The sequence below is a fragment of the Rhamphochromis sp. 'chilingali' genome (genome assembly GCF_963969265.1).
Source record: "Rhamphochromis sp. 'chilingali' genome assembly, chromosome: 1".
Classification (NCBI taxonomy): domain Eukaryota; kingdom Metazoa; phylum Chordata; class Actinopteri; order Cichliformes; family Cichlidae; genus Rhamphochromis; species Rhamphochromis sp. 'chilingali'.
The window spans coordinates 23,016,427-23,038,844 of record NC_137929.1 but is presented as its reverse complement, the minus strand read 5'-3'; the positions used below and the strand labels follow the sequence as shown (position 1 = coordinate 23,038,844).

General features: G+C 40.1%; 1 protein-coding gene across 2 annotated transcripts; it reads left to right on the top strand.

The window, feature by feature from the left end:
* Positions 1 to 6,882: 6,882 nt before the first annotated feature.
* On the top strand, positions 6,883 to 16,535 carry LOC308410591 (placenta-specific gene 8 protein-like). 2 transcript variants are annotated; one of them, XM_080904011.1, is made up of 4 exons: positions 6,883 to 7,068; positions 9,243 to 9,349; positions 9,468 to 9,622; positions 14,641 to 16,535. In XM_080904011.1, exons 2-4 carry the CDS (start codon positions 9,250 to 9,252, stop codon positions 14,797 to 14,799), a joined length of 414 nt encoding a protein of 137 aa, XP_080760137.1. In that variant the 5' UTR covers positions 6,883 to 7,068; positions 9,243 to 9,249; the 3' UTR covers positions 14,800 to 16,535. The 2 variants fall into 2 exon arrangements, with proteins under 2 accessions (XP_080760137.1, XP_080760138.1); XM_080904012.1 differs by lacking the exon at positions 6,883 to 7,068 and adding an exon at positions 7,638 to 9,147.
* Positions 16,536 to 22,418: the final 5,883 nt, after the last annotated feature.

The window sequence follows — 22,418 nt, the reverse complement described above, 5'->3', positions numbered from 1 at the left end:
TCAGAATCTTTATATATTATATAGATGATATATACTGTATTTAAATAATGTATGTTTTTTCATTCAAATACATTAAGTCAAATTCTTTCTAAACAGACAGTTTTTGTTTTATGGCAGATTCGAGAATCTTAATCTCTGCTTTCTGTATTCTGTTGTTAATAAGATATGTGCTTATAAATCATTGCATTCTGTTTTTATTTACTTATATGCAATAACCCAACTTGTTTGGAGTTGGAGTTTACATTCCCATGAATAGTAGGGTTAGTTTGTTTTTTCTGTTTGTTATTGCAAACCAGTTAACAGGGGTTTGTTTGTTTATTTGTTGCAATTTCTGCTAACATTTCATGTCATTAATGTATCAGCCATATTTGTGTAAAGCCAGAAGTCAAGACTGTTACATGAAAGCGGTAAAAAACAGTTTATGTTTATGTACTGCTTAGAAATGTCAGTAATAGTGCAGTGGTTGTTAAACACCCATACTAATCTTTAATCTGACCAAATAGCCTCCTGTGGTGTAAACTAACAATTCTGTGGTTTTAAATGCATTAAAGCTCATGTTTGGTGAGGATTAACCCCAGTGCAGAAAAGAAAACAATACTCCGGGTCACTTGCATTCAGCTCACAGTTTTTGAGAGGGTGTTATCTCCATGTTTATCACATTTTACAGGTGAGCCCATGCACAGTTGAGAGATTATCCAAGTAAAAAATTCTTAGACATGCCGAGACTGATCTGAAACACAAACTGTAGACCCCACGTGGATGCACACCGTCTGGGCAGCTATATAACTGTCGGCATAAGCAATCACCAGACTCAGAGTTCCTCATCGTCCCAACGAACACTTTAAACACTTCGGAGTAAGAAGAAACACCTTTGGCATCATGTCCAGGATCACCGCGGTAACGATCTTGCTCGTCATTCTCGTCAACAGCTTGTGCAGCAGCGCAGGTGCGCAACGATTATTCTTTTTCACTTGTTCTGCAGAGATGTAGATGTCACAGTTTTACTCTGCAACATGGCTGTAAACAGGTGACTCTGTTAAACTGTAGACTGTGACACTGGTGTTATACAGAGCTGATGGGTAAGGTATCGCTGCTCCACATGACTGATGTCTTATTTGTTATCTTCTTCCACTGCAGCTCCTTCCCATGGAGTATCCCTGTATATTCGCAAGTGCAGATGCACAGGTGAGTGACCAGTGACCACTTTCATCTTCTTTGCGTAAAAAAATGCAAAACAAACAAAAACAAATTTAAAGACACAAAACAAATATCTTAGTTCTTTGTGTTGCTATGGGCGTATGTGATGGTGTTTCCAATTGAACATTTAGGGAATTTTCTCCTAAGTTCTCTGCTATTAAAAACATTCCTTTTTTATGTGGAGACAGTTACAGTGACCAGCTGTCTTCTCTTGCAGAGATTTCCACAGGCAGGTTTAAGTGTCCCAAACCGCTCGTGCCCACAAACTACAACAAGCAGCGAGATGTGTTTAAATGCGCCTGCAAAAAAATACAAGAAGAGAGTAAGTGAAACACAATCCCGTCAAGAGAGATGTTTCTCTTTCCTGTGATAATATTCAGTAAATATACGAAGTTGTCATCATTTTTTTTCTTTTTTTGTCTTGTAGAGCGTTCAGATCTTCTGCGGTTCTGCCGTGTGATCAAGAAATACAACCTTGCTGATCTGCTCTGAGATAAAGAAGTCCAGACACTGACTAACCAAACTTAATATCCTATTACGTATGACATTAATCTTGTTATGTAGATGGTTGTGATTTTTTCTGAAATTGTAAATAAAGACAGTTATTTTTTTATTACATAGAGTCTCGTCTCCTTCTGTGTTTCCACATATTTAACTGAAAAAGCCCTCAACCTTGAAAACAAATAAAATGAACATTTTTAATATCCTATTATTCATTTTTTGTCCTTTTTTTAGTATTTTGAAATTTTAAAAACATGAAAGAGAAGCAATTATTGTTATATATGATCTGGTCTCACTCTGAAATGTGTTCATAGATTTCACAGAGACAATGACATAAATACACTGATTAATAGTGAATCATTTCTATGGAGGATTACTTGTTTCCCAGCTGCCTGGCCTCCAATCTTCATGTTGAACTATAGTAAAAGAAGTTCAGCACAAAAGTGAGAGTGGTTTCTATGTCACCCAGAGTTAAACAAGACATTAAATGGACATTTTTCCCGAAATATCATCAAAGTGTGTGTTGCTTTAATGGCAGGAATGCTTGTGAAATAAATGACTCATTTCTTCAATGCTGTTACAAAACCCTCACCACACAGGCAGGAATGTCCACTGATATGTAAACTGATGATAATGTTCATCTTCTTTTTTTTTTAAAGGTTTATTTTTTTATGCCTTCAACTGAAAACAACAATAAAACAACAAAATCAAGACACAGAATCACTTTTCACATGTTAGCCTCACACGTCCTGTTCTTGTCTTATTGTCAGTTACTGTTAATAATCAGGTCCTACATTTCTGAGCAGACATAATATATTTTCAGGCTGCAGTATTTTTAATGCTACTCGAGCTGATTTCTGTTAGCTGTGGCCCCTGAAGAAGTAGACAAAACCTTTGTTTGATGGAGGCATCGATTCACAACTTTATCTGCCAAGACAAAGAGAAATTCAGATATCAGCACACCAGCGCTGCATATGTGGACAATAGGACCTGCCTTTGCAAATCATTTTGTGTAACTTTCAAACTTTAATAGGTCAAGGTCAAGGTCAAGGTCAGATTTATTTATATAGCACATTTCCAACAGCCGATGCTGCACAAAGTGCTTAACAATAACAATAAAATTAATAGTCATTATTTCCTTGAGTTGAAAGCACTAATGAAAACAAATGACATTAGCCCATTGTGCCAACACAGGCACACTCTCTGTCACTGAATAGTGAAGTAAAACCTGTGGGTTATAAGTCCTTTTAGAGTTTTATCTGTGAACTCCAAATCCTGCAGGTCAGCAGTGATAGCAGTCATGGGAACACAGAGGCTTGTTTTTCCAAACAATACAATCTATCTGATTTCAGATTTGTAGCAGAACTCTGCAAGCAAAGCACCATTTTGTCTCTAATGTTCATCAAAGGCTTGTAGAAGCAAGTCCACTTGGCGGTAGCCATCTTGGCAACAATTTCATGTAGTTTTTTCCAGCTAAACAAAAAAGAAGGGGTCATATCCAGAGCATTAAAACATTAAAACTCCATGTATGGAGTGTCCAATCACATCTAACAAATAAATTAACCAATAAACAGTCCAGTGCAACAAAATGTCTGGCTCATTATCATTTAGAATGTACTACCAAATGATTCTTTGGGTCTAGTGGGTCTTACACTAAACTCTCCTACACACATCTGTTCAGGATCCATTGAGTCTCTCTCTGATGAAGCCTGGTTTTAAATTTACACCTCAGTGATGCCACCGTGCAAAAATTGTTGCCAGCACTCAGTTTTCCAACGATTTGGATAAGTTCTAAGATTTTACAGATGAATCCATGCAGAGCTGAGATAGCATCTGAACAAACAAACAAGAAAACATCCCCCTTAAACATGTCAGGACTGATCTGTAAGTTCAAGCTCCTCACACCGTGTCAGCGTGGACTCACTGCGGGGGTATAAAACTCAGATCCTCGTCTTCTGCAGAAGAATCTGAACACGTCAGACGGAACAGACGAACCTTCGCCACCATGTCCAGGATCACAGGGATGACGCTGCTGCTCATCATTCTGGTCAGCAGCCTGTGTGATAGCACAGGTACATACGAGGATCATTAGTTTTGAACTTTATATGCATGGATGGTTATGTTGCTGTTTTACTCACCAACGGGACGATAACTAACTGACTCATTTTAAATGTAAACTATTGTGCACCACTGTCCGTGAGTTTGAGAGGAAATGTTACACGGGGTTGATGGATAATGTTTTACGTTCGTATAAATGATTTCTCACTTGTTTGCTTTTCTTTTTCACTGAGGGCAGAGTCTGCTGCTCAGTCTGGTGTGACCAAACAGGATATTCTCAGATGCAGATGCACAAGTAAGTTACCAGCAGTTTTGGCCTGTATGGCCTGTATTTGTATAGCGCTTTTACAAAACCCATTACAGTTTTGTTTGGTAATGTCATTGTTGCAGTTGTAACTGCAACAAAACACACAAACACCAACATTGCAGTCCTCAGGGCTGCTATGATGCTACATTGAAGTGTGTCCTATCTTGAAAAGATCGACTGCAAATCTGTGCCGTTGTAAACGTTACCATGATGCCACATAAAGTTGGTTAACTGGCAATGACTGGAGTGAAATGGTTTCAGTGACCACCTCTATTCTCTCTTGCAGAGTCTTTCAGGGGCAAACTTAGGTGTCCCCAACCACTCCTACCCACAGACAGCAAAGAGAAACAGGCTCTGAACAAATGCCTCTGCAGCTCAGGAAAACAAGGCAGTAAGTGAAATGCAGTCATGTTTGTTTGAGGTTCATGTTTCCTGTAATAATGTTCAGTAAAGATATTTAAGTTGGTGTTGTTTAATTTTTGTCTTTTGTAGAGCGTCCAGACCTTCTGCGGTTCTGCCACAGAAGTGTGTTTGGGGGAGCTGCTACACCCCTCTGACATAAATCAGTGGAATTATAAACAAACTTGATATAAAATTACATTTTGTATGATATTAATCTTTTTATATGTTTGTGAATTTTCTACTGCTGTAAATAAAAAAACAGATCTTCATCAGAGTTTTGTGTTCATATTGTTGTATGTATTATTATATTATTTTTTTGGTTCCATCATATATTTACAAAAAATGAGATCAGTTTCAGTTCTTCCATTCAAAATTACATTAAAGTTAAAGGAAAAGGGAAGGATTTTCCCTGATGTCATTAAAGCACGTATAGCTTTGAAGCCATGTGATGGTTATGAAACTGTGGTTATGTCTCAATGAAACAATCGCCACTGTTACATAGAATTATGCCTTTTTGTCTCCACACTGCATTCTTTTTCATTTTTCTAATTATTCAGTTCAGTTATTTTATTTCTATAGCGCCACAAAGTTGTCTCAAGGAGCTTTATACTTTTTTATAACAGGATATAGAATTATTCCAGCCTGTCCCCCTTTTCAGTTCTCATCTTGTTTCTTCTTGTCAGTTCATACTGTTAATAGTCAGGTCGTATATTTTTAAAGAGACGACTATGCAAAAGGTTTGAGGCTCCTCTCATTTCTTTACATTTTTCAAGGAAAAAAGGAAATAGTCATAGTGAGTTGAAATATGTTCAAACATAGGTGGGAACACAATATATACTTGTATACAATATACAAGTCAAACTAAATGAGTCAAAACCAGATGACAATTCTAATGAGCTTGAAAGTCAGAATTTGGTATGGCTGGTTTTATCCTTCAACACAGACTGAACTTTGTTGGGCAGCTTTCTTGTAATTTCTTTAAGTAGTCTTCAGGAATAGTTCTCAGGCTTCTTGAATGACATCCAAAGCTCTTCTTTGGATGTTTGCTGCCTTTTGTTCCATTCTCTGTCAAGATGATCCCACATTGTTTCAGTAATGTTGAGGTCCAAGCTCTGGAGAGGCCAATTCATGACTGATAGTCTTCCATTGTGTGTTTCTTTCTGTCCAGGTAGGCTTTGACTGGATTAGATCATAATCATGTTGCAAATTATCAATCAGTTTCTTTCCAGATGGCCCCAAAAGGTTGATTCTGTTCATCTGGATGTAGCATCCAATGAATTGTTTATGAGGTTGGGGAAACCTGCAGTCAGCTGAGACTGAAGAAGTCAATTGGATCATTTAAGAAACGTTTCTCCCACTGAAAACGTTACGTCCAGATGAACAGAATCAACCTTTTGGGATTTACTTACTTAGATGATTGAGCATGCATCAAGTGTGTCTAGATGCTCTTGCATGTTAGATTAAAGACTGACAGTAAATTTCAATGTTTATAATTCTGTCAATTTTGAATAGCACCAACACCACTGTCTAAAATGCAGCTCCAAACCATGACAACCATGGTTTACAGATGGCTGTAAAACCCTGTTGTGCCTCTCCTTCCCTTTTCTGTTCATGCTAAAAATTTTGTTGCATTTGTTGAACTACATTGGACAGTTTTTGCTGTGACATTTAGATGGTAGAGTCAGAATTTGATATAAACACCATGAAATTGGGGATTTTACTGGAATTTTGCTTTCTAAGTTTAAACTAAGAAAATAGGTGTTTCCCAAAATGACAAAGTCTAGCTTTGCTTTATTTCACAACTATTGCGTTTTGGTTGTGAAATGAGAACATTACTCTGTGGGCCTGTGAAATATTAAGTACAGTATTACAACAGATCACCACAGTATAAAACACAATATGAGACTGAGTTATTTTTAGTGCTTTCTATCTTCTATGAAAATATTAACGTCCTTCTCACCATCCCCCTCTCTTCTTTTCTAGCTATTTCTTGTCAGTTGTGCTGTCAATAATCTCCATTTTCTTATATTTTTCATACCCACCTGTTTACTGCCTACGAGGAATGTCACCTCTTTTAATCTCTTTTATGATCATTCGTCTCAGCTTTAGCCCTGATGCAAGAGAAGAACAGGTTCTGTGTGATAAGGGTAAGCGTTAGTGAATGGGCCTTTCCTGTTAAATGTTTTGCACACTTCAACAAGAAATGAGAAATCAGATATCATAGTGGAGACATTGTTTGTGGTGAAATGGTTTACCAAGAAGAATCACTGGAAACCCTGTTCGGATGGTGAAATTCCAAACTACTAATTTTCTAAATTAGAGGTGTTGAGTTATGCAATCGTTTTATTTTACACAGCTTCCTACAAATTTTCGTGTCTAAACTACTTTTTACACTTTAACCAACCTCTCACTGGACTCAGCACACTGCAGGTCAGCAAAAAGGCCTGTTTGTCTCGTTTCACCCATATTTACACCAAAACATTACAGTCAGGTGGTGACTTATGAGCAGCATTCAGATATGTAAGTAAAATAGGGAAGAGTAAAAGAAAGAAAAAGTGAAAAAGAGTAGAGCACAAAACTTGGCTTACAACGGTTTGGATAAGGTGAGTCATCTATTCTATCATGTCTGGTTGAACATTTCCACACTCTCTGGAACAGCGATGTGAATTATTCCTCAGACGGAAGGCTGCCTGTAACCCGGTCTGCTCCTGAGCAGAGTTCTAGTGGAATATTTTATCTCCTCGGGGACTGAAATGTGGCTGAAGAGATAAAGCTAAATAACAGCTTATGTTAGAAGACAGCAGTGTTTAATACTTTAATGAGTGAGGGACAGCTTGCTCCTGAGGTCACAAACAAAAAGTTTGCTAGTTTGTACATCTGTACCTGTTTTTTTGTTTGTTTGGGGTTTTTTTGCTGCTGTGTAGAGAAGTTAATCTGCGTGGTTTATGCTGGGGCATAAATAAACAAAGTAAAAAATAACTCATTGCTACAATAACTGCAAAAATGTTCACAGGTGTTTATTTTCCTAATTCCTAAGCTATTGATAATATAATTTCATTTTTGAATGAGGGAATGTCTCATTTCTGTGGTGACCTCCCGACTCAGGGAGTTTTATACTTTGTGGATCAGGCAGGGGTCGGGGTGGAAATCCTGGTGACCCTGAGCCTGGTTTCTGGTTAGATCTGGCTTTAGGAGTATGAAATATGACTTCTGGTAGAAGAGGTGGTGAGCAGGAGTAGGTAGACTTGTATTTGTCCAGTTTGGTACCTGCAGATTGGGTTTTTCACCCCCACTGGATTAGAGAATTGCTTCTGTGTGCCTTGGACCTGGATCCTGGAACAGGTCCTGACTGTCATTTGTGCTCATGTGCCATATCATGTTTGTACTCAACCTTCTTGGAGTCCCTGGGCAATATGTTTGAAGGTACGCATGATGGGGACACTATTGTTCAGCTGGACTGCTTCAGTGCTCACATGGACAATGACGGTGTGATTAGGAGGGAAGACCTGAGTGATCTGAATTCACATGGTGTTTTCTTGTTGCACTTCTGTGCTAACCACAGTGTGTCAATTACAAACACTGTATTTGAGCATAAGACTGTCCATATGTGCACTTGGCACCAGGATGCCCTAAGACACAGTTTGAGGATTGATTTTGTAATCTTATCATTAAACCTGCGACCATGTATGTATTAGACATTTTGGTAAAGAGAGAAACAGGCATCAGCTGATTGCCACCTGGTGTTGAGTTGGATCAGGCGGCAGTGGGAGATGCTGGAGAAACCTGGTTTACTCTATGTACAGTAAAGGCTCTTAAGGAGTGTCTGGGAAAAACCTGCTCCACAGGATCTTCAAATCCCAGCTTTGGTAAAGCTTTGAGAGCATTCCAAGGGTCCACAATGAGTCCCTCATATCGTGCACCTCTGTTGCCAAAGCTGATTTATGGAGCTGTGGCTCCAAGATAGTTGATGTCTGAGTGGCAGTAAAACCCCAAACCAGATAGACCACAGAGGTGAAGGTAGCAGCTAAGATGAAGAAGGAGTCCTGTGAAGTGTGGGACTCTGGAGGCAGTTGACAATATAACCCTGGCAGTAGCTAAAGCAAAGACTTGGTCAACTTCAAGGTATTTCTAGCTAATCATCAGATGAAAGAGGAAGGGGTAGTGACTTCCTCCTCACACTGCATAGAGTGGGCAAGGACAGCTAACCTCAAATTAGAGAGTATAATTTGGTGGTAGAAAGAATGATGTCTTCAATCCCACTTACACACCTTCTGCAGTGGTCCGGGACAAAGGGAGATGAATTGAACCTCATGTTCAGAAGGAGCAATGTAGTCCAACCACCCTTTGTAGCTTGGTCATATGGGAGGGGCTTAGAGTAGAGCCAGTACTCCTTCACACTGAAAGGAGCCAATTGAGGTAATTAGTGCATCTGATCAGGGTGACTCCTTGATGCCTCCTAGGTGAGGTGTTTCCTACCATGTGCTACCGGGAGAAGGATAGAGGGCAGATTCAGGATAGTATCTCTCCACGACGCTGGCAAGATTAAATCTCTTGGTTGGCATGGGAATGCTTCTTCAGTGTCCCCACAGATGATCTTGGGAGAGGAAATATCAGGGTATCTCTGCTCTGACCCAAACTTGAATAAACAACAGAAAATGGATAGATGGACTAAACTTCATCATGTAATGAGCATCGTCAAGGAATTTATTTGCAATTATAATATAGTTCTCTTCTTATCTTTTATCTTCTAATGTTAATCCACTTTTCTTTTGAATAGTTCAATAATGTTGCGACAGGTGGTACAGGTTCAGCCACAGAGCACGGTTCAAGAGGAAGGGCAATGGAGCACTGGTCTGTGTGAGTGCTACAAAGACATGGGCGACTGTAAGTATATTAAATTATTACATTGTCTTTGCTGATCCCCAGTGATTGACTGATAGTTGGATTGAACTCTTATTACCTGTCAGTGATTTAATATAGTGTATTTATGTAATCTATGCAGGCTGTTTTGCCCTGTGCTGCCTCCCAGTCTTTACCTGTAAAGTGACTAGTGCAGTGGGAGCTTGCCCCTGCCTACCTCTGCTGGACTGTATAGGCTGTGTACCACCAGCCTCTCTTGCCATGAGGGCGTCTGTCAGGCAGCGATATGGCATAAAGGTACTAGAAAACAGCATAACTGTTGCCTTTTTTTTTTTTTTTTTTAGAAAAAAACAAAAACAAACCCATAAAATTGTTTCCTGATGAAATTCTAAGATATACCACACTCAAATCATATGAGATTCACATGAGATTTTAAAATAAAACCTGTGAGGTCTAAGCATCTCTAATCGCACTACCCACATAGCAAGCAGGTCTGACCCAGATCTGGCATCAAGCTGGCACTTCTGACTGATCAGTGTTATGGCAGGATGTTATGTCAACCAGATGTGGGGCAGGTCTGGCAATGATGGCACTATTTATGTTCCTATTTTCCTATTTTAGTTAGAAGACCCAAATGCCATGTTGCAATACTGTACTGCTACGGTAGCCAACGTTTCAAATGCAGGTTGGACAGGTTTGTGAGTGTACACTTTATCAAAAACCTAGTGACGGTTTACTCATCTTTGCTAGTTGGTGGCTGTAGCTCAGGCGGTAGAGCAGGTTGCCTACTGATTGGAAGGTTAATGGTTCGATCCCTGGCTCCTCCAGTCTGCATGTCAAGAGTGTGAATGTGTATGAATCTAGTTAGAAAGTAATCCAGGAGAGTAGAAAAGCTCTGCGTAAGAGTCAGTCCACTCTACTCTGTCTGAATAGAGTTTCATTGTGTTACTTTTGCATTATTATGTTCCGGCACATGTTGTTATTAGATGGCTTGATTAAGGTAAACATTAGGCTGACATCTGGGGCCAGAACTGAAATTGTTCTGGGCCAGCACAGGGCTAGCAGTATGTCTGCAACTGGCCCGTGGCTGCACACAACTTACACGTGGCCCACATACTGCAATGAATGATGGCCCTTTGGTGGCCCAGATCAGGTTTGCCAGAGGTAATCCACACATGGGCCAGCACAGGACCACCAGTGTGTCTGCAACTGGCCTTGTGCTGGCCCATGTGTGGGCCACCTCTGGCAAACCAGGTCTGGGCCGCCAAAGGGCCGTCATTCTTTGCGGTATGTGGGCCATGTGTAAGCACATTGTGTGGGCCAGATCCGGCCCATACCAATTTTGCTATGTTGGTAGGGGCAGCTAGCTTCTCTGAGCCTCACCAAAACATTAATAATAGAATTAATAATAAAATTAAACATTAATGACAAAAAAAAAATCTCAGTATATGTATATTTGAAATAAGTAAACCTCCAGTAACACTCACATAACACTTACATAATACAACCTAAAGAAATATGCACAAATAGATATTTTAGTTCATGTCTTCCAGTCAGTCTCAAATTTGGAACTTTATAGCCTAAGGCGCTGGAGAAATTGTGCCTTAGACTGTAAAGTTCCAAGGTGGGTCTTTGTAGCAGTTTTGTAATTATTTGATTCAAGTTCTTATTTCTTCCAGTGTTTGGGCTTAAATCCTATCCAAATCAATTTTTAATGGACAATGGAGTGGTGGCAAATGTTTTTTCTTTCTTTTTTTGAGGTAGAAATGACTGTCTTTGACTGACAAGATGAAGTACTAAGCTAAAGTTATAACTCAGTGCTAGCAAGCTTTGGTTTCAAAGAGACAGTAACTATTTACTGCTAAGATACAGATAAAATACTCGATACTCACATTTTAGTGAGTCCAGAGCTCCAGAGGTTGCTGCTTAGTAAACACAAATGGTTAGTTAATGAAAAGTAACATTTTGCTAATGCTAATAAGGCTAACAATCACATAGAAAGGCTACATGTCTCGTTGTCCTGGACACTACAAGTTTTTTAAATTCCCCTAAAAAGACTGACACCATGTCTTCCAAAATATATTTTCCCATGTGCTTCACTGGTGATAATATTCGAAACCACTATCTGAACCTGGGGAGCTGCTTTTCACTTCACACAGAGAGGACAGATGGTTTGAAAGAGGAGTGAAAGAAGCCATCTATGTCCACTGTGAGCGACCATCTTTGAACAGAGGCGGGGGTTTACGACACCAACTCTCTGCCATCTATAATCCAGTTTTGAGATCCCTTCCCAGACGCCTTAACACCCACTCACATCCTGGGCCATCTGACCTCAGGAATTCGCATGATAAGGTGGGGCCAGGTTTCACAATGAACACACCCGAAACTCTGGCTGATTGGGACCCACACCCAGTTTCACACCTTGGCTCAGGCGATTAGAGGATCATCAGGGGGTCCTTTTGTCCCTCTGTGGGGGGAAACTCCCACTAGGTTTATATCTGGGACTCTCCACCATTTAACCTTAGAACTGAAGAAGCTTCTCGGATGAGAGGTGAAACGTCTTCAAGCAACTTAAAGAAGTCCAGACGCTTTTCTTTGCAATCTCCTTTGACTACGATGACCTGGATGACTGAGAACCTTCACAGATGTATTAATAAAACTTAGCTGTTCTGCAAAACATATGTGGGTCTGTATTGTTGTATAAGCGGGTTTCAGTGTTTCCCTCACTTCTTCTGTTGGCCGTATTTAACAGGATGTAGGCATATTCTGTTTAAATTCAGTGTTGGACACTGATGTGATTAAAGCTTTTGTCACAGTTTCCTCAGTGAATAAATGATAGAGCCGTTTACCACAGGGCTCTTCCATGTTCAGTCTGGAAGACAAGTTAAACTTTACTCTAACTGTTAGCGATTATAAAGTCTTTCATTCAAATGAAAGAATCTATCCCTGCAGCTGTAGTTGATGTCATGATAAACAGAATGTGACTGATTGCTTCCCAATGCAGCGCATTGTGTCCCCAGCTCAATTACACAGAGCTGCTGGGCCTTTGCATAATTCTGACTGTAGCTGAGGAGATTGAGGTATATAAGTGATGAATCACAATAACAGCACACAGGAGAAATAGATCCAACGTCACTACGTGCTATCGTAATGACACCAGTTATTACTTGAGCAACGCAAACATCATTGTTAGTCTGTGCGGTAACATTAGATATTTGTTAATTATTAAATAAATAAGCGTGCATAACTGCCATGAATAAACAAATGAATAAACAACTAAGTACTGAATTGCTCCGGCACCCACCTACTGCCTCACTGCTGTGTTTGTCCACACTGTGCACTCATCCACCTGGATGTGTGAACACAGACTCCTGATAGACATCAGGTCGCCGTCACTGATCAGTGCTCAGCTAATATGAAACAGCTGTTTCCCATGCAAACAACAAATGTTCAGTTTGATGTGGGATAAGGCCAGCCTGTCCTTTCTGGGACAGTGAAGAAAAGGAGAGATATGGTGGGAGTGGTTGAAGGCCAGCAAGGCAGATGCTGGAGCGCTGCCATCGGAGAGAAGGAGGTGGTTGGTAATGTTGGCTTTAATGGAGGTGGAGTGGGCTGTCAGTGGCTGTCAATACCGCAGAGCATGAGCTAGGAGGGTGCCAAAAATTCTTATGAAAACAAGTCCCAGCATGTAGGCTGTTTGTGAAACAAGGCAACTATTCTCTCATAAGAGAAAAGAGATAAGGCCTTAACGGTACATACCATGAAAATAAAACTTCCTTACATACGCTGACGTTCAGAGCCATCTTTCTGTAAAAATTAAATATATTTATCCCGCTATGTTTCTTCAGTTACCCCCAGTTTCACTGTTCATAGACATTCATGGTTCCCAGAGAATCACTGGAGTAGACACTGGTGATTGCCAAGGCCAGCAGGATTTCTTGTAGTGCTACTATGAGATTCACATTTTAGATGAACTGTCTAATAAATGGACTCGCATGGAATTTGGTACAACTTGTTCTCATTATTTTTTGGGCTTGAAAGTGAAATATCTTAATTTTTATCTGATGTATTGCCAGGGACTTGTCAAAATACCCGCAAAAGTCTTTCAACTGCGGAAACACATCAAACGTGGCCGAGCTGTTGAATTCTCCAGTTTTTCTTTCACTTGTCTTTTATCATTAGCATGACACTGACGTAGTTTATAGCGAAAAATCTGTCTGATGTGTACCCTGAAAGTGTTTGTAATTTGTGTTTATCAGATGTCGGTAACAGTTTATGGCTGGCATGAGCATGAGCTGGCAAGTCTTCTAACCAACCATATTTCTTAGTGTTAAAAAGGTTTAGTCTGCTTTGCTGGCTAGAAACAAAGAGTTGAAGGGAAGACAAATGCTCTTTTGGAGTTTTTCTGTAGGAGTACAGTGTACTTTCCTCCTTTTGTCAGTTCTGTACAAAAGGTTTGCATTGGACTTCAAGAATTCTGGCCCTAATCTATGAGCACATGCAACTAATAGATCACTTGATGATCTACAAAGCAAAAACTTGTTTAGCTGTATCCATAAACCACAGAGGTGCAGTGCACAGACTAATGTATCTGTTAATCAAAACAGAAGAACAGGACTTCATTTGCCAAAACTTCCCAGACCCACACAAAACTTCCAATTAGGCCTAATACAGTCTGTCTGTTGGTAAAGGTCATATTACATCATAATCAAGCCAAAATGAAGTTAGAAGTTTAACTTACACAAGGCTAGACCTGCTGTTCTAGAGTGAGGAGTGATAGTAGGGAAAGAAAACCGACAGAAACTGGCCTCAAAGTTGCTCTGCTGACTCAGTATCATGAAGGGAAAAATCACATGCCGTAGCTGTGCATGGAATGAACATCGGCTGTTTTGCTGTTTCTCAGACTTTATTGATTTATCAAATCTCACCCACCAGCATTTTCATCCTGACATTACTGACAAGTCCTTTCTCTGTTGCTATGAGCAAAGACTTGGCAGCAAGAAAGCCGATGTCCTCAGAGAAAGGATTCTCACTGAAACACAAGAACACTTAGTACTCATGCACTGACAAAGATACTGCCTGCTTTTATCCACACTACATGCATTTTTGAAATCTGGCCTTCTTTGTCAAAAAGAAATGTTGCAAAACTATAATGTAAATATTTGACTCTATTTGTAGTCTAACTTTAAGTAATCGTGCTGGTTTACTGCAGTACCAATCTGCTGCATGGCGTTTCTTTCACACCTAAATGCAAATGTTCACCTTTTGTTTGAGCCTCCCACTTGCGTTCAGGCTTCTCTTCGTGTGTCTCACAGGGGAGTGTGTGGAGCGACTGTCTGTATGGTTGCTGCTGCTATCCGCTATCTTGGCTCCAGATCTCCAGAGAGCTGAAAAGAAGAGCAGCATCCCACGCCTCTTCTTCTTCAGCCAGATACACCCATCTAACATCCCTGCAGGGGGCGCACTTGGTCTAGACACATCTAAAACTGACTTTCTCCCCACAGTGTGTCCTCCAGAGTACAGGAGTTGATTTAATCACATTTCCTCTGCTCTGGAGCCACTCCCGGTTACCTCAGAGAATTCAGCAGGGACACAATGCGTCCTGCGGAGAGGAAAGTTCAGTTTGTCCCAAGATGAAGTGAAAGAGCTGTGATAAAAAGGCATTTCAATATCAGAGCCGGGGCTTTGTGTTCCTTTAAGTAACTACTTTGATTGTGAGATTATATTCTTTCACTGGTGGAAACTAATAGAGCTCAACTCTACAAACAATTTCTTTTCAGTAACCTTGGAAGATATAGCTTCTCTTATGATGATAAGTGTATGTAAGAAAGTGTTCTTCTCTTTCCTAATGATAAGGTAGATTTGGGGGTTTCAGGGATTTCAGGGTTCAGCTGGCAGTACTTCTGTGCACATAGCGAGTACTATTTATGCACATTGCTGTATTAATGTAGCATTTTTAGTGAAGTGAAACTTGTTATTGTTCTATACATGCAAGACACTACAACATACTGATGGTGTAAGCACTATAAATACATATATGGATATGTAAACACTGGACATTGTTATCATAACGTCACCATTTGGTTTCATTCGAGGTGAGAAGTTCACAATGTGCATCTTTGTTTCTTTAAACCTTTTTAAGTGACAGACACTTGTGAATCACAAGGTAGCCACACGCTAATGCATGCTTCACTTTATTATTTATTCTACTCTAAATCGGGCCATAATTTACAAAATGAACACCATGCTGCAATGTTACGTCGCAATGTTATGTACAATGACATGAATTTTATCACTTGAGAAAATGTCTTTATAAACTGTTATTATGGGTTTCATGCAAAGAGAAGAGAGCTTTTATCTACAGTCCTAATTTAATGCTATTTTTGACACCATCTTCATATTAAGTGCTCACCTTCTAGAAGAATGAAGGAAACACAAACTACACAGAACGTTATTTATGAGCAAAAATGCATCTGTTTTTGGTTAATAATGATTATATGGCAATGCTGTTTATACTGAATGTACATATCAAATTAAGATTTTGAGATGAAACCAGTCATCCATATTTGTGTCTTCTTATCTAGTTCAGTTTGGTTTAGTGAGTGGGCTGTTGGGGAAGAATTGAAGAATGTCAAATATTTCCATTTTGCTTCTGTAAACTCTTTGATTATTCACTGTAAATATTCTGTTTCACCGCTAATATTCCATTTCCTGTGCATATCTATTTAGCTGATCTCTGTGTCGCTGCTAAATATTTAGTGTTGGATTGTTTCAGTGACTCGTAATAAATGCTAAATGTTGTAAAGCTGATTTTAAAACAATAGTGTGATGTGAATCCAAGGAAATGCCCAAGTCAACAACTTGTCAGTGAATTTGATGAAGAACACTTGCAGTATTCAAAATATGGGCACGGAGCCACATGCCACTGCTCCGCAGTACTCCTTTGTTCTACTCTATATCCCTTTAAAGGTTTAAACATGTAATTTTTATCAGCATTTTACGCGTAAGCATCAACTTTGAGTTGGATTTTACCCACATGCTAAATCAGCATAATTTGAGAAGCTGCTGATTTAGCAACTCTCGTTCATGCATTTTGACCTTAAAGTTTTTCTGTCTTAATGTTTTGTCAACATCCTTAATCACGCCCGCATGGTTAAAAACACGGGGACTCAGGGGCTGGTGTGTGTTGTGGTGTGACAAATATTGAATAAAATGGCTCAAACCTATGATCCCTGGACCCGCCGTGTCTCATTCACACCACATGTTTCTATTTAGGTACACCAGTTCCATTTAAGAGGAACATTCCAACCTAACCTTTACCCTAAATGGGTTACTGGGCGATTTGTTAGATGTTAACGTTAAGTTCTAACTATTTATGATGATGAGGAGGGTATGAATTAGTGTATTTCTCTGATTTACTCACGGTGCCACTGCCATGTGTGAACACATAGCATTGAGGTTTTGAGGGCACCTTTGCCATCATGTGAAGCATCCACCAAATATGGCCAGATGGTCATTACATCCCCCGGCCTCTGTCATGACCTCTATAACCAACCTGTGAGCCTCTGGCATCTGCAGCTGTTTTACGGTTCAGTATAAATACAGGATCAGGACATAAACTGAGTGCAACTGAGTGAGGTAAACAATAACTGTGTTTACTTTTAAAAGGTGTAAAAGATCAAAAGGAGGCATTTGCACATATCTAACAGCTAAAATCTCATTGATGTGTACCGACTGCTTTGTTTTTTGGTGCCTTAGGTAATGCCTTTCATGCATTACCTGTAAGATAGCAGGAAAAGTTTGGGAGTATCTGCGTTTACCTGCCCTGGATCCTTCTGGACTCATCCCATGGATGACCACAGTTGTCAGGGTGTTGACATGCCAGTGATACAGTATTGAGGCGCAAGTTCATATGACATTTATTATTACTGAGGCTTTTTTTAAATAAATAAATGGCACCGTAACTGCGTCAATACTTAGCAAACCATCACAAAAGTCACAGCTGCTTTCACGGTTTATCTGATTTGGGATCAGCTTCGACGTGTTCAGTCTGTTTTTACTTTCTCAGATTCCGTCTGAGAAAGCTCGTGGTTGTTTCAGAGGGTCGTACTCCACTCTGCACTCTACTTTTGTTCCAGGCGTTTTTGTTTAGATTGACTTGGACTATGTTTAATGACCACAGCCAAGCAATCAGCTGTGTTATAGAGCTGTTATAGCTTTGAACATGAACTATTTGATAACATTTGTTTCTTCTGTATATTTAACTCCCTTGATCCTTGCCCCTAGCTCGTGTCTGCACAGGGAACGGTATGCAATAACTGCATGTACCACTTCTTTCTGCGGGCCTTGTACATGGTGCCAGATAGCAAGAGGGAGCCAAATGAGGAAGAATACCATCACTTTTGTCAACATGTCCCAATATGAATCATTAACAGAGACGTCACTACCATCATTCATGCTATTTGAAAAAGCAAGGGCCATTTAGATGGATTTCTAATTCTGCTTCAAGCATGACACTTCTAAGAAAAGGATTAAAGATCAGCACATGACAGCCATAAATCATCAACATGGGGTTCAGCAGACACTGGGTTTCTGTTATATACACCTATACAGCCTATGGAGGCATGCTGGTAAACTGATGATGGCTATTTATGTGCACACATTTGCAGTTATTGTTGTTTTTTATGTATTTTTGCTTTGCTTTGTATTTGCTTGATTCTTAGAATTTATTGCATTCTTTAAAAGTATATGGATGCCCTTCAGCTTGTGGTCTCTGCTCAATGTCTTGTTATAACTGAATAACGATTCCAAAATGAAAGTTGGATCAAAATCTGTGATGTTACTTTGACATCAGTTGCAGATGCAGGTCCGACACCTGGATTCTTATTAGACCTTCTAGCAAGAGAAATCCTTGCATTCAAGGATTGCTTTTTATGCCTATTTATCAGTGAGAAAATAAACAAATAAACAAATAAATAAACAAAAAAATGTAAAAGTGTCTAAAGAAAAAAAATGAAAAGAACAAACATGCACAAACTCAGTGGCTCAAACACAGTACTTCAAAGATTTGATTCTTCACTTGTCTTGCTGAGCTAAATGACTTCATGTTTAAGTGTTAGCATTCCTGAGTTTATGATCTTAACAAAGCTTGGATAACTGCAAAAGTCTAGTGTGTTAAGTTCACCATGCAACAAATGAAATGGAATTTAGATGAGCAAAACAATAATACTTTAGTGTTATTTTATGTGGAGGAGACATTTTTTCATAGCCATGTAGTAACCATAGCACCTTAATTACCTAGGAGATAAAAGCCACTGACATCAGGACCAGGAAGCTCCTGACCATGCACGGAGGGTTTCACCCCAAGTCCAGCACTCTGAGCCTGTATGCTAAGCCTCCAGCTGCTTCTCTGTCTGCAAAACCACCCATGAAAGCATTTCTGTCTCCATCTGCTGGATGTGCTGCAGCGTGCTGCGGATGCCAGATGTTGTTCGTCCCATCGCACCCTCTGCATGATTCTATGTATATTCAGACAGATGCCTTGCTCCTTTTCTCCCTTGAGACATTTTGTGTCTCTACTTAGGGACACGTGACAGCTGACTATATCCACAGGCCACATCCTGCTTTTAATCCTGCTCAATCCTTCCAGTATTTTAGGCTTCTGGGTTTTTATGATATTGAAATATCCAAAACACATTACTGGATGTCTTTGTCTGGATATCTCATCTCAAAAATCCGTTCTGGCTTGCTCAGCATTCTCAAGCTGATGCATATTTGGTTCTACTTTTGGATGTGAAAGTAAAATTTTATCAGCTTTCCTAATCCAGGAATATCATCCTATCTTTTCCATGGTATGAGATATGTAGTGCTGCCCAAACCTGTTAGGAGGTCATTTGTGAGAAGACGGGCGTGCACACGGAATACATGGATTAACATGAATGAAAGTGGTCTAAGGAGATTGCAAAGAAAAGTGTCGCTCACAGTGGACATAAATGGCTTCTTTCACTCCTCTTTCAAACCATCTGTCCTCTCTGTCCAAAATGTGAACATTGGCATCCTCGAAAGAGTGACCTTTGTCCTTTAGATGCAGATGGACTGCTGAGTCTTGTCCCGTGGAGGTGGCTCTTCTATGTTGTGCCATGCGCTTGTGAAGTGGCTGTTTGGTCTCTCCAATGTAGAGGTCTGGGCATTCCCCGCTACACTGTACAGCATACACCACATTGTTAAGTCTGTGTATTGGAGTGGTTCACCTGACTTCTTTATGAACGACTTAAAGAAGTCCAGATGCTTTTAAATCCAAGCTCCTTAGACTTAGACTTGACCTGGATGACTGAGAACCTTCACAGACATGAAGGAAAGTGATCGTGCCTCAGAGATAAACAGCATGTGTTTGCATGCTAATTTATCAGCTAACACTGGAAAACTTAGTTAGCAAGCTGCATCCGCGCTAATTACAGTTAAAAAAAATTACTCACCAAACCCAAGGCACAAACCACTTGTAGCACACAGTGTACTATGTTATTTACAATAATACTGCCACATAAATCCCAACACCACAAACGGTGAACCTGCCCGCTTGATGACAAGAAATGACATGAACCAAGGTCGGGAAATACAGGTTGATATAATTCCTAACATTCGTCTCCACAAACTTATTAGAAAGGACCTGTATTCACAACCGCAAGTTTCAAACGCTTTTCACACCTGACGTTAACTTTATTAATTTCAGTGGGAAAGGCATTGCTTGGAGAATGCATAGGTTTGTTTTCGCAGATTGAGCTAACCAGAGACCGAATCCCAGTGCCTCGTTAGTTGTTCCTGCCGTACACATGACGAACCACATGTGATCACATTGGAGCAGTGCTTGCAGGTTAATGCTATGCTTTGGTGTAAGTAGAATTTACATGCTTGGTAATGGGATTTATCTGCTGCTTTATGCAAAGCTTTTTCTGTTGTGGACTTCGGAGGTTGATTCTGATAACTGCTGAAGCCTGACCTGCACAGAAACGGAGCTTGGAGCTAGTTCTCTCCTCAGCTGAATGAATTTGTGTTCTTTTCAATTCTTCAAAGCTGCATACGTCTGTACGTCTGTGGGCCGCCTATACCTCCAACTGACTCCTGCTCTTTGGCCCAGGTTTATGTAACTCCACAGAGACAGAGGATAGGTGGGGCAGGCTGTGTTTCACTGATATGACTGCTGAACACTGAATCAGGCTGTTATTGTAACTACTTTATTATTTCCCTCCGGTGTGTGACCTTGCTGCTTCCTTCTTCCCTCGTTCCCTGAAACACCCATCTCACACTCAGTCACACTCTTGTGTTCTACAACTTTGCTGCCTTTGCAAACATTAAAGAAACATTATTCTGTCCCTTAAACATGGGTCTCTTCTACTTTAATGTTCCTCACAGCTTCATTCAAACAGTCCTGTTCCTCTCCCTGTGAAAATGATCCAGAGTACTTGCAGACATTTGTGATTGTAAATGTGCGTAACTCTGTCACATTGGCTGTCTAATCAATCAGCTTGGGATGAGCTTGAGGGACCTTAAAGAATCAGGCTCACAGAGTTTATGCTCTTGCTTCACCTGAGCAGTGTCCATACTACCAAAATATACAATCTCAGCCAGCTTTTCTATCAAACTGTTGTTATCATCAATAATATAATCTGAATCTATTTTTGGTCAATTTTTTAGGCCCTATATACCTCGAACACCTTGAAATGTCAATATTGACATAGATTAGCAGTTAAGACTGAAGAAGTAGGGTAGGTTGTCGGTAAATTTCAAGGTCAGTATTTCAATACCTGCGTCCCATCTTTCAGCTGCACATAAACTGCATGTATAAAACAGAACAATGTGTGTGTGACTTAAAGAATAAAGTGTTTTGTCAGTGTTTTGATTGGTCAGTAAGTCCAGAATGCACTAACTAAATGTTTAGGTTTTGTTTGACAGCTATGTTCTGGCGGACGCATTATGGTTGTCATGGTTACAGGGTGACGCTCTCTCTGTGATTGTGTGTTTCCTGGGTGAGAGAGCGTGTCACTACCCGATCCGAACCAGATACCCGATCGGTACCACACATGTGCGAACGGTGTCTACTTCCGGTCAAAGCCTTTTACGATAGTTATGGGTCAGAGTATCTGTTAAGATGTTAAGAATAATAAGTATCTCTTAAAATGCTTGCAATAATGAAGCATTTCAATATAATGTAGACAAAAATGAAAAATAAAAAGATAGTTACGGATCAGGATTCCCCGATCCTTACTGCGCATGTGCAAAGTCGGACCGTACAAATCGGGTCTACCCGATCCGTACTGCGCATGTGCAGATTTTTTCTTCTTCTTCTGTTTGATTTAATAGCAGTTTACTCCCCAGTGTACGAAGATACCGCCACCTGCTGACCGAGCAAATGAACCGTATTGTAAACTTAAGTAGCGTCATTACAAATGCATGTTTAATTTGATTTAGTGATAGTCAAGTGTGTTTATGCTTGTCTGTGTGGAGAGAATTGTTGGAATAGTGATAATGATGTCCACTATCACTGTCAATTGTCAGTAAACACTTATTCTGGCTGATGAATCTTCACGTGACACATTACTAAGTCTGTAATTCGGCGCCGCCTCCTACCACTGTGCAAAAATGAAAAATGAAGCCAAAATATCCCGCTTGTGGAGGCTGCTATCTTGCAAATTTGGAGCCCGAGTCTGCGCAGTAGTGACTTGAGGTGGAGCGACTTTATAACGCTCCCGCCCACACCCCCGCTGGACATGACCGCAAACACGCCCCTCTACACTTTTTACGTAGCCTGGCGGCTCGAGTTTTTTGCTGGTTTACCGCGACTGACGACTCGTTTAATTAAGGTAAATACAACCATGTCACTGTTATTAGAAAAAAAAAAAAAAAGACACACAGCTTATCATCTTATAGTTCTAAAACATCTAAAATCACTCTGTTGTTAATTCGTTTGCTAGATTAGCCGCAAGCATACGCACTGTGTTGGAGGCTTGTTGCTAGCTAGTTAGCGATGCTACACACCTGTTACTCTAATAGTCTGTATTATTGAAGGATTCAGCACATCTTAGTTTGATTTTTATCC

Coding starts and splice junctions, on each gene's coding strand:
- LOC308410591 (XM_080904011.1), top strand. CDS start 9,250: ATGTTGCGACAGGTGGTACAGGTTCAGCCACAGAGCACGGTTCAAGAG. Junction 9,350..9,467: donor CTACAAAGACATGGGCGACT/GTAAGTATATTA, acceptor TAATCTATGCAG/GCTGTTTTGCCCTGTGCTGC. Junction 9,623..14,640: donor GGCAGCGATATGGCATAAAG/GTACTAGAAAAC, acceptor TGTGTCTCACAG/GGGAGTGTGTGGAGCGACTG.